Genomic DNA, 12,992 nt, shown 5'->3' with positions numbered 1-12,992 from the left:
AGCAAAAGTGGATTCGGACACGCCCTAAGTGCACCTGCGCCATGCGCTTCAGACCATGTGCTCCGATCGTAAAAATAGGGCCCTATATCTCACAATAATGTGTCATCATAATATGATATTTAAATGCTTAGTTTTATGATCAAAGCTCTGTAGATTTTTTAGTGCGGGGAAAAACAACATAGTGTTTTTAGAATTATACTAAAAGGCCTTTTACGTGCTAAAAAATAATAAAGTATCAATCAAACAACAAAAGGCATGTTGTAGATCATGTCAAAAACTTAGAAGCAAATCAAATATAACACTCTGATCATCTGCTCTTTCCCAGTGTTCCCAGAAGGGGGCATCCGTGGTAAAATACTCCAAAATCGAGATGATAAGAAGAACCTGCACTTCTTCAGTCCAGAGTACGGCTGTGAGTGTGACCACATCTCCACTTTATTTTCTACTGGACGTTTGGGTAGACTTAACATACAGGTCTATTATTTTTCCTTCTCTATTCTTAGCATGTGAAGATGACTACGCCATTGACATCTTTTCCTTTGGGATTTGCGCTTTGGAGGTGCGATACCAACAAAACATGTTAAATATTACTTACAGCTCTTTATTGCACTGTAGCGAGCCAAGTCCCTCATGCAATAATATTTAAGTGTATTCCTCCAGATGGCCGTGTTGGAGATCCAGGCCAATGGGGATTCTGTCGTGTCCAAGGAGGCCATAACCAATGCGGGCCAATCGTTAGAAGACCCCCTTATGAGGGTATGTGTGCAGGCATGATGTTGTTTCAGTGTTTATGTTTAATGTGCATGATGCTTTTCTATGTAAATAATCAGACTTATTGTTTTCATTTGGCAGATGATAAGCAGGTAAAAAACCACCACAGGCTTGTGTTAGATCTAGACCTGCTTACAGGGAATGTTCTCAGCACTTCTCTCAAAGTTATGAGCAAACATTCTTCCAGTAATGTTAATAGAACATTCATTCTAAGTTATCTGGTCTTTAATAATTTTCTCAAAACGTTAGCACATAAACATTATTTATACATCATTCATGGTACTTTTTTCCCATTACGCATTCTAGCATTTTTTTTAAATGTTACTATTTGTTTTAGAACTTTGAGAGAACATTCAAAAGTAACTTTCCCATAATTTTTGGAACATAAAATGGAACGTTCGCATGGCAAAAATAGGTTTTTAAAACGTTCAACAAAAAAAGGATGTTTTGAATGTTGAGAGAACATTCCGAAATAATGTTTTGTCATTTTCATAACTTAATGGGAATGTTAGCAAAATATTGATAGAACATATTTTTGTTAGCTGGGTAGAATATCATAGACACTCGCTGCATCTGAAATCGAATACTTCCCTACTATATAGTATGCAAAAAACAGTTGAAAATGTTTTTTCCCTGGATGACGTACTACTTCCTGCTAGATTCTGAAGTGTGCATTTACCATTTACTATCTCATGAGGCCACGGTAGAGGATTTATGAATGGAAGTGAAGCAACGCAACTGACTCTGGTAAGTCACATGACTGTAACAACATGGAGGATGTAGTATGTGCGAATATCATTCATACTACCCATATTTATACTATATAGAACATACTCTTAATACTTTTAATGGCTCAAAGTAAATTAAAATTTAGTACGTGATTTCAAACAACCTCAAGTACCTCAGTAAGCAACCTCCTAGCAACCACTCAAGGCACTAATAAAAGTGACAAAACATAAAAAATTTCCAAAAACTTGAACTAAAAGTAAAATGAAAACAGAAAATATGAAAATTAATTCTAATTCAAAGTTTTAACAAAAACGATAATAGTATATCAACAATACTAAAATAACACTTGGGCTGCGTCCAAAATCGCATACTCTCTTAAGTAGGTACTTATAATGAATAAGTAATTACTCCACGACCGCTAAAAAAAATATGTTCTATATACACTGAACAAAATTATAAACGCTAAACTTTTGTTTTTGCCCCCATTTTTCATGAGCTGAACTAGACTTTTTCTATGTACACAAAAGGCCTATTTCTCTCAAATATTGTTCACAAATCTGTCTAAATCTGTGTTAGTGAGCACTTCTCTTTTGCTGAGATAATCCATTCGCCTCACAGGTGTGGACTATCAAGATGCTGATTAGACAGCATGATTATTGCTTAGGTGTGCCTAATGCTGCGTTCACACCAAACGCAAATAGAGCGTCAGGAGCGAGTGATTTCAATGTTAAGTCAATGGAAAGGAGCGTTGACACGCGTCTGGAGGTCTTGCGGTGCGATAGACGCGTTTCACACAGCGCGATAGACGCGATTCCACCTCATTCGCGCGTCCAGTTCGTGCAAATGGCGAATTGAGCGTCTTGCGTGATGCACGATACGCGTGTTACACGCGAGTGGTGCTTTTGTGCATTCACGCGTTTGAAACGAATTCGCATCTGATGCCCGAGTTGAAATTTTTTAACTTTGGCGTCAATTCGCGCCGCGTTAACCAATCAGGAGCCTGCTCGCTGCGGTCACGTGGTAAAGTGAAGTGATAATTTAAAAATACTACTATTGTGTCACAAAATGTAGTTTTAAGAGTTTTTCAGGTGAGAATGTAGTTGTTTAAAGCTGAAATCTGTGGTTTATTTATAAAGAGAGCGCATATTTAAAAAAATAATCTTGTGTTTTTGGAGTTGTGAGATCCAGGCGATCACCGGGCGCTCAGTGCTCATTAACCCCGGCGAGAGCAGCCTTTCCTCGGCCAGTCCTTCTGACGTTTGCCGCTGGCTCTGATGTCCTGTAGTGGTTCGTCTTGTGTGGATCTAACGGGCGATCTTTGGTGTCATGAATCTATAATTTGCTGTCTGCCAAATCGTTTTGACTGAGGGCAAAGAGAAGTTTCATAACCTTACTTTTTTAGGATATTTAAATATACATGCAGTGAAGATAATGTAGGAGTTGCCTAGACCACATTTGTGTGACTATTAATGTTTAATATATATTTTTAATGAAAATGAAAAGAGGTAGAGGTGTTTTTTGACATTTTTCCTGGAGCCCCTTGAACGCGTGTCTATTTCGCTTGAAACGCTCGATTTCTAGGCGCGTCCAATTCGCCGCGAATGCGAGAATGGATTCAAAATGTTCACGCGTCAAACTAGACGCGGTAGATGCGATTTTGCCGCTCTATTCGCGTTTGGTGTGAACGCAGCATTAGGCTGGCCACAATAAAGAGCCACTCTAAAATGTGCATTGGAGGGGTCGGGGGGGTCAGAAAACCAGTCAGTATCTGGTGTGACCACCATTTGCATGAGGTCGATGGATTATCTTGGCAAAGGAGAAGTGCTCACTAACACAGATTTAGACAGATTTGTGAACAATATTTGAGAGAAATAGGCCTTTTGTGTAAAAAGAAAAATCTGTTGATGTCAATATCATGTGACCCAGTGTCAGTTGTGTCACTTCACTGCCATTCTTAAATCCTCTCCCGTGTCCTCGTGGGATAGTAAACTGTCCATCGTTTGCACACTTCAGAATCTCGCTGGAAGTAGCAGGTCATCTGGGTACTTTTTGCCAGAGTATTGTGAATTCAGACATACTTCTTTTGTCACATACAGTTTTTTTCCTTACTATATGCTCTTATTCTTGCTTAACAGGAGTTCACCCAGTCGTGTGTGCGTCACAACTCTAGACTCCGGCCAACGGCACATGACCTGTTGTTTCACCGGGTACTGTTTGAAGTGCACTCACTGAAGCTGCTCGCTGCACACTGCCTCATCAATAACCAGTGTAAGTGCTTGAAAATAGATCAAAAACGGGAATGCATTTGTAACTGCACAGAATGAAATGACATTGTTTTAAACCACTCCAAAAATGCTACCTTTCCCTGTTATTTCCCTCCTTCTCTCTCACTAATAATTTCACTTATAGATGATGTGTGTATATATATATATATGGAAGAGATAATTGACTGACTATACATTACTGGACAGAAAGGTTGATTTGAGTTTAAATTATTTTATTAGCATGCAGGAAATCAGTTGTACGAAATTATATTTATATATTATATTTATAATTGACCAATCATCATCATCACAGTATTCTATAGAGCCCATATAAACCCATATAAATAAAAAAATATTAATTTTAGATATTTTTGTTGTGAAAGTACTACCTAAATTGCATAAATTTAAAGGGATAGTTCAACCTGAAATGAAAATAAAGCCACCTTTTACTCACCCTGCTGTTGTTCCAATGCCCTATGTCCTTCTATCTTCTGACGGCTCGCACGCACTCACAGGAGCGTGCACAGAGTAACGGTCGAGCTCTGTATTTTTACTGAATAATACAGTTTCTGTCTCGCAAAACCTTATAGTATGCCACCTGAACACTTTACATATATGGTGCGTGTCTCACTGAATCATTGCGTGATACTTTTGTATCATTTTTTTAATGTTTTAGCCTGGTCGCTATTCACTGCCATTATATGGAGGAGCGCGTACAGGACTATTTTTTAAAATTTCTGCTTTTGAGGTTCGAAAAAGATAGAAGGACATAGGGCACTGGGACAAGAGCAGGGTGAGTAAAAGATGGCTTTATTTTCATTTCAGGGTGAACTGTCTCTTTAAGATTCACTGGATTGCCGGTAAAATACAAAATGGATTGTTATTATTGAAATAAAATGTTGAAAATGTTGCTTTCACATTTGATCTGGGTTCAAAGACATGCTTCCTGAGAACTGCGTGGAGGAGAAGACCAAATCATTCGACCCAAATGGAGTCATGGCAGAGATTATTCACAAAGATGATCGTCCCTGCGTTCAGCTCAAGTAAGTCTTGCCTTATACTGCCCCTCAAAACCTTGGGCTCAGTAAGATTGTATTTGTTTTTTTTAAAGAAATGAATACTTTTATCAAGCAAGGACACATTAAATTGATCAAAAATGACAGTAAAGATATTTTTAATGTTCCAAAAGATTTCCATTTCAAATAAATGCTGTTCTTTTGAACTTTCTATTCATCAAAGAATCCTGAAATAAATGTATCATGGTTTCTACAAAAGCAACACAACAGTTTTCAACATTGATAATAATAAGAAATGTTTCTTGAGCAGAACAGCAGCATATTAGACATTTTGGGATATCGCATTAAAAAATGCTGAATGGAAATGCCAAGATGCGCTCTTATGCGCTCGTTTGAGTTGCATACATTTTCTATCCGAAAACATGCACATGAACTACGATGGAAATGCATTTACCGAATAAATTCCTCGATGCGCATAAAAAAAAAAAAAATCATGTGACTTTCACGATGTAACAGCATAACTGTACTAATCAGTGGGAAAATCTTGTTTGCAAAGCATCTGAAATGCTGTTTTGGTCATTCAGAAGTCTGTTGTCAAAGATGCTTGGTATATTTCCCTCCTAGAAGTGATAATGTTCTCTTCGACTCACTGGATGAAAACGGTGCTTTATTCGCAAATGTTTTATGCAATATTGCAATTTTGCGCACAAGTTACATTTGCAACTTTGGATGGAAACATAGCTAATGAAGACTTGAGTAATGATGCTGAAAATTCAGCTTTGATCACAGGAATACATTACATTTTAAAATACCGGTATATTCCAACGGGAAAACAGTTGTTTTAAAATTGTAATATCATCAAATAAATGCAGCCTTGGTCAGTGTAAGAGACTTTACCAGCCTCAAACTTTTGAATGATATCTGATTTGACACGATTTGATATATGATATGATATATAGTGTGACACTGTGATACAATGATATATGTTTGATAAATTATTTTGATTGATCTCTCCTGTCCTCCAGGTATTCTCATGTTTCTCCTCTAGAGCTGGACAAGTTTTTAGAGGATGTGAAGTAAGTGTTGCCAGATAAAAGCGTTAATATTTAAAAGTACTAGTCTGTGGTTTGTAATGTGTAAATATGTATTTTACTTCCCAGGAACGGCATTTACCCGCTGATGAACTTTGCGTCCGCTCGACCTCATCCTGTACCTCGCGCCCTCTCCATGTCCCAAGAACAGGTGGAGACAGTGAAGACCCCGACGCCTGAGCCTCAAGAGGCAGAAACCAGGAAGGTGTGTGTTCTTATCAAAAGACACTTATGATAGTTCAGTTCAGTCAGTTTTTTCTTATTTAATCGTACGTTGTCATTTTTCTAGGTGGTACAGATGCATTGTAACCTGGAGTCTATTAAAGAGACTACTAAAACTCATGTAAGTTTGTCACAGTTTAGTGTACATGTATTTAGAAGCAGAAGGATTCACCCAAGAGCAAGTTAACCCTCTTAATGCATTAAAAAACAGTTGCATTACTAGGTCTGTTTGGACCCTGTGGAACGCAAGCTTACGTAATGCAATATTTTGGCAGCAAAGTGAAATGTAGACTTCTTTTTCAGACCCCTTTCCTTTAGACTGTTTGGTCTATGAACTTAAAGGACAACACCGGTGAAAAATGAACCTGGGGTAATTACACATGGTTACAGAGTAGATCGTTCTCTGGGATGCGTTTTCATGAAAATCGAATGTAAAGAGTTTTATCTCTAAAAACAGATTAGCTTATAACGCTAGTATATGGGGCATATAATAAGTAAAATTAAATCGGTAGCTAATACCACTAACAAGGCTCAAAATAGCCTCACACTAACACTGGTAGCATAATAAGGGTCCCTACATGCAAACCGAAGCATTGAGAACTTTTTAAGTGTACAAACAGTTTAATAAAAAGATACTTTATAAAGACAGTACATTACGCGTATACAGACAGGAGCCATCTTGGAAAACTTAATTCCTATCGACCAGCTCACTTAGCACAGCGTTCGTGGCTCGATTCGTCGAGACTGTTTTCCAAGATGGCCGTTATAAGCTAATCCGTTTTTAGAGATAAAACTCTTTAGATTCGATTTTCATGAAAACGCATCCCAGAGAACGATCTACTCGGTAACCATGTGTTAATTACCCCTAGGTTCATTTTTCACCGGAGTTGTCCTTTAATTTAATTTGTCATTTTATTTTAATTTTAGAATTATTGTGTGTGCATGCGTGAGCATGTTTATAAACAAAATCGAGCCCTAGTGTGAAGAAAAAAATGTGTGTGTAAGGGGCCATTTACACAACACTGATTTATACGTGTTCAATCTATACTATAGGCACACTGTGTTTCTTTAAGTGCTGTCAGCGTTAATGCGTTAATGCATTCGATTCATCGCGTTAAAATAATTTTACGCAATTAACGCAAATAAATTAGAGAAGTACGTGAAGCTGCGTCATTCATGTAATTTTCGTCAGGCAGTTAGATGATCTTATGAGTTTATCACAATCACGCTGAGCATCTACAAGCAGCTGTAACCTTGGTAAGAAGAAATTTCCATTCTAACTATTTAACCCGATTCTGCTTCTCTGTTTGTGATCAGGCCATTTAAAGCCGTTAAACTCTGGAAAGGGTTTTCAGTGATTTCTGTAATCAAAGTCACAAGCTCTGTCGTATTCTGCGATTTGTTTCGGAAGAGCGCAATTTTGGTGACGTACAGGAGTCGTACAGGAAGCGTGTGAGAGTCGGTTATATTGATGCACAAAGAACAAACCGTGTATGTGCGCACTCTCGATCACTGATTGCGCGCTGCATTCATGTACAGACACATTTCAGTACATGCACGTTGTTTCCACACACACTAGATGTGTACGTTAGGTTTATTCAGTCAAAGAGGTTGATTTAAGAGTTTTTTTTGGCATCTCCGTGTGGCCATCATCGGTATCGCAGCTTGACTTGTCTAAAATGAAAACAATCTTGTTGTTGTTGTCTGTACACACACTATACACTGTGAATTCTGTACGTTTTTTTCATGGGTGCTTGGGTGTTGTATAAATGTATTATATAATAGAATTATATGGACTCCTTATATTTGGTTATTTGGTGTCCTTTTGGAGTCTCCAATGATCCTTGAAGCTTACAGAAAATACAGTTTTGTGAGAATCACCCTTCAATCTGATTGTTTGCTTTACTGGATTTAGGAAATGATGACAAAATTAATGTGTTTAATGAGATAAATGGCGTACGCTTAATTTCACGATAAGTGCACGATTAATCGTGATTAATCACACAACAAAAGTGCGAATAATGCAACAACAAAAAATTTATTGATTGACAGCCTTAGTTTCTTTACAAAGTGACATTGACTACTAATGGCCTGGCATGAATAATTCAGTGTTTTTAATCGTTTCCGCTGATCCATGTGAACGGTGATCATTTTGACAACGTTGTTGTCTGTACGCGAGTATATCGTGCAAATTTTCATGTCCAAATGGACCCGAAAACAAAGTTTAAATGTACACTGTATAACTTTTGGTGCTCTAGCGGTTAATAAACAAAGCTGCATGTGTCTTGCTGAAGAACATTGTAGCCGGAGCTACTTCTATCTGTTTATGTATTTGACGAGTCACGCAAGTACTGGGCTACTCCGCAGCGGTTAGTGTTACAATCTGTCTAAAATAGTCAGAATATAAACACTTATTTGAGGTATACTGTATGATTCAAGATAAGACAATAACACAGTTTGGAAGATGGATTCATGATGTATTCGCTCATTATACACATTTTGTAAATTTTGAGCAAAAAAAGTTACACAGTGTACCTTTAAATGGTTATGTCTCTTACATTTTTGTAATAAAAACGTAAAATTTTTTTAACAGACATACAGATTAATTAAACTATAGATTTTGACACATTTTTATGTACCTCTTCTGGGTCAAAACGGATCCGAATGCATTAGGAGGGTTGACAGTGCTATTTGAATGGGATTTTCGGTTTAGTATCTTGTCTCTGGTGATTCCTCTGGTGATTCATCTGTCTTTGTTTTGATTATTATTATTGTTGATTGAGTTATTAATGATAATGCAAACCATTATACTCGTGTTAAAGGATACTTATGACAACATCTGTGGCCAATGGAACTGATATCTACTGTTTTCACAGCTCACTCTTTTCTTGAAGCTGGATGATAAACTCCATCGGCAGCTCAGCTGTGATATTATGCCAAGTGAGTGAAACCTTAAAGATCTTAATAAACCTTTCACTTTATCATCACTTTACAATAATAAGTGGTGGGTAAAAGTTAATGACCCACAAAAATGCAGTAGCGATATAATATTCCAACGCATAAAGTATGTACAATATATATATATATATAAAGCAACAGTATAATACATTTATTTATATATTTATACGTATATTTATTTTAACTAAGTAGGCCTTAGTGTCCTTTGACTAATGGAACTGGGTTTGAAATGGTGTTGTTATTGCTAACCAAAAATTTTTTTTTCCAGTCATTTTTGGGTAGGTTGAAATAAAGTAAAATATAAATATTAGATGAAAAACTTGTGGTCATTTCAGGTGACAGTTCCAGAGATTTGGTCAATGAACTCATCCATCATTCCTTCATCAGTGAGGTGAGACTAAAAACCACATTATATTTGCAAGTTCAGCATAACTTGCAGCATATCAGTATCTTTTCTCGCATGTTACATGAAATAAAAACTCACAGAAGCAGCAGCTACAGCTAAACGTTCACTCCTTGTTCAACTTGTTGTCCTAAGCCCACATTTTGCCATCAATTCCCACAGGAGGATGGTGACAAGATAGTGGCGTTCTTGGAGGACGCTTTGAACCGACACCGTGGGTCTGCCAGTGCCATAACAACGATATGAATGACAATGCTCTGTTGCCATGGTGACGGACATATGTCAGTGGAACCTGAGAGGGAGGCCCGCCAATTGATTGGAGAAGGACAATGGAAACGAATGATCCAGTTTGTCAGTTAGTATGGATAGTTGAAATTGAGACTGTGGTCGATGGCAGAGCATGGCATACTGGTTTCACAGGGGGCACCGGAAATGCTCCCTGAGTCTCCGTCCAGCACTTCCAGGTGTCACTGTAGGAACCGTCCTTCCCACAATCCCATGGGGGGCTTAAGGGCAATTCTGCCTCTCTTGAAGAGAATTGCGTGTGGTGTAGGAGGTGTCTGCTGTGGAGAGCTCAATAGATGATAATCGGTTTAGAAAAACCTATTTGTTAGCGTTCAAAACTGCCAATCTTCTTCATTAAACACGATTCTACGGAAAAACAGAGAGCAGAAACATACACTACGCAAGTATGCTAAAGCAGATGGCAACACATTGGAAGTGCACAGATTCAACATGATGTCATGAGAAAGCGGTGGCGATTTAATATGATGTGATTACTACTGAAACGTACAATTTTTTAGAACATGTAAGCCAGAATGTCCACCTCTAACCGCTATTGAGGCATAAACACATGTTGGTTTAGTTTGTTTTGTTCCTGTTTTCCCTGCCTGATTTCCTAGTTAGTTTCCTGTTCTTCCAATTAGCTCCCTGTTATTTCAACTCTCCTGAGTTCTCCTTAGTTCTTTGTCCAGTAATGTTTGTTTATCTCCCGTGTGTTCTGTTTGGATTAATCTATTTTTGTTCTTACGCCGTCGCTTCTCTACAACCTACCATTACAATGGATGCTACAAATAAGCTCATACATATTCATACAAATTAGCCGGCAATTAGTCAAAAAGTAAAATAGCTACGAATTGCCATGATAGTGTTGGTCCCGTTGTACATAATGGGCCTTATTCATGAAATGCGAGCAGAACAAATTTGTGTGTAAATTGTTCGTAAGGCCGCTCTGACGTAAATTTTCGTATTTTCAAAATGTTAGTTGGTACGAATTTACACCTGCTCCCTACCACGTGTCAATGGTGCGTAAAACATTTGAACGTTCTATGTTCTAATTTAGGCAAACTGATGACATTGCATTTTGATGCACTATGTACCAGAATAATATTTCAAGAGTAGATTTGCCCCGTCTTGTTTTTTTTTCCTTTTTTTTTTTTTACTGTTCAACGTTGGGTAATAGGCAGCGCTCGTCACTCACTTTTTACCAAGCCGTCCAATCACAGTGGAGGAGGGGCTGGACAAATACTATACCGACCAATCATCCTACTTGTACACCGACTGAACAACAATAATGGGGAAGTTAATACTGCTTTTTACGGCATTTTTTATATTCAGTAATATTCTTCAAAATGAGATATTAGTAACACATTACTGCCATGGATATTCTCTATCATATTCATAGCAATCAAAGTATCTCACCTGGAAAAACACTGCCCTTGTAAAGCGTGAAAGAAGTCCAGAAGATTCCACGGCGTTCCTGGCCACGTCATTTGCAGTTGTAACTCATGGGCGGGGATTATGCTAATTATGAATGTGCACGCGCGTCCTATTTACGAATGTTTGGAATTCATTAATATACACACGTTTAACTACCGAATCCGTGGTATACGAAGTGTTTGTGAATCTGGAGGAGAAACCTTTCCGTAAAGGTCCATTTTATGCGCAAATTACTCCGGATTTGCTCATATATTAACGAACATTTCATGAATGAGGCCCTATGTGCGTTCTTGCGTTATTGTGGCATTAACAAACGTTATATTAGTACTCGAGGGGTTGAGAGTTACACTATATATGCCATTAAACCAGATTTGTTGTTATTCAGGTAGTTAGCTACAAACATCAAAAGATTTACTAACTTTCTTCACTCTTTCCCCGCTATTGACGGGACATTTCCGGCTTTCCGTGTTTTCGCGGTTATATGGTAGGGAGGGGCGCTATTAAACTTCTTCTGAAAGAGTACAGTATCTCCCGATCAAAACACTGGTGAAAAAGAAGCAGAAACAAGTGATAGCATATGTAAGCAGATGCATATGTAAAATAACAGCATATAAATCAAAACTGCCTAATGTTACTGAATGAAGTGTCGACCCAGGACGAGCTATAGGACTGTGAATCTTTGGGGGTGTTGATGGACTCGATCTACTGCCTCTGTGTTTTGATCATCGTTCTTAATTTTTATCTGGATGTAGTCTTTGACAAAAAATATTTTTTTTTTGTTTTAGGTTTTTGGTCAAATTATTGCTATTTACCCACATTCAAGTGTTGATAAAAAATAATGCATTAAGCTAGAATAAAATGTTTTTCTTTTGCTTAAAAGCAGAGGGTCTGTTCTTTCTTTTGATATATTGCATGGCCAGATATTCATACAACAAAATATTCTGGGGGCAATGAAGATTTTGTGAAAATGCTCAAAGAGTTAAAATACGAGGTAGCATAGCTGGAAGCATTTACATTGACTTACTTGCATAGATGATGTTACTGTCCTGAGGAAATAATAAACGGCATTATTATGGCATCATTGGACTGAAGGATCAGCTGGGGTGTATTTTCTGTTATTTTTTTAGCTTGTCGGTTTTCCCAATACGCTATCATCAGCTAAATGTATTGCTGATGTGGTAATGCCAATCTAATGAATATATGATTGTTTATTCTCTGCAGTCTCCACATTGCCCTGTCAGCTATCACGAGTGTCTTAATATGCAGTTGGACTGTTTTGTAAGGAGCATATACATGAATGTATTGCCTTATATATAGACGTTGCTGTTTGCTGGTGTCTAATAACATGCATTGAAAACAATTTCAAAGAGCCACATGTTTTATACAGAATCACACATGTAAGTAACCTGATGGATCCTGGTTAGTCAACCAGCTAACCGACTTTCAGACTACATGGTTTTTTTTATTTTTGTGGTATGCATCAAGATGTACATTTCTGTGGGAAAAAACTATAAGAAGTTATTTGTCATGAGCATTTACCTAACTGAATAAAGACTGAAATGAATGACTGATTTTATTTCCGTGATTGATTTTCTCATTTTTAATCAGCTTTCTGTATTCACTCTACTAGATCATTTTAAATGGTGCCGAGTCGCCCATAATTTAAACTTTTACAAATCCCATGTTCTTTGTGTTCTCATAAAAAGATGCTAAAAGCTGCAGTCTGTAACTTTTTGCTCACTGATCTAAATAACTGGATTGCTCATAACTTCATAAAATGTGAAGCCACCGCGCCGCCATATTGGTATTCCCCACAAGC

At 37.6% G+C, this 12,992-nt stretch overlaps 1 protein-coding gene across 2 annotated transcripts in view; it reads left to right on the top strand.

Moving 5' to 3' along the window:
* nrbp2b (nuclear receptor binding protein 2b) overlaps positions 1 to 12,748 on the top strand; it is a 53,713-nt gene extending 40,965 nt beyond the window's left edge. Inside the window, exons 8-18 of one of the 2 annotated variants that reach the window (XM_079805633.1) lie at positions 326 to 412; positions 504 to 559; positions 661 to 756; positions 3,636 to 3,768; positions 4,702 to 4,807; positions 5,806 to 5,856; positions 5,941 to 6,076; positions 6,161 to 6,214; positions 8,970 to 9,033; positions 9,387 to 9,442; positions 9,617 to 12,748. In XM_079805633.1, coding sequence (XP_079661759.1) covers positions 326 to 412; positions 504 to 559; positions 661 to 756; positions 3,636 to 3,768; positions 4,702 to 4,807; positions 5,806 to 5,856; positions 5,941 to 6,076; positions 6,161 to 6,214; positions 8,970 to 9,033; positions 9,387 to 9,442; positions 9,617 to 9,700 — 923 coding nt within the window. In that variant the 3' untranslated portion in view covers positions 9,701 to 12,748. Of the gene's footprint in view, positions 1 to 325; positions 413 to 503; positions 560 to 660; positions 769 to 3,635; positions 3,769 to 4,701; positions 4,808 to 5,805; positions 5,857 to 5,940; positions 6,077 to 6,160; positions 6,215 to 8,969; positions 9,034 to 9,386; positions 9,443 to 9,616 lie in introns of both variants that reach the window. The other variant, XM_079805632.1, reaches the window with a different exon arrangement.
* The last annotated feature ends 244 nt before the right edge of the window (positions 12,749 to 12,992 follow it).

Source organism: Gobio gobio (genome assembly GCF_949357685.1).
Source record: "Gobio gobio genome assembly, chromosome: 23".
Lineage (NCBI taxonomy): Eukaryota > Metazoa > Chordata > Actinopteri > Cypriniformes > Gobionidae > Gobio > Gobio gobio.
Note: the sequence above shows the minus strand (reverse complement) of the source record. Positions and strands in the feature narration are given on the sequence as shown.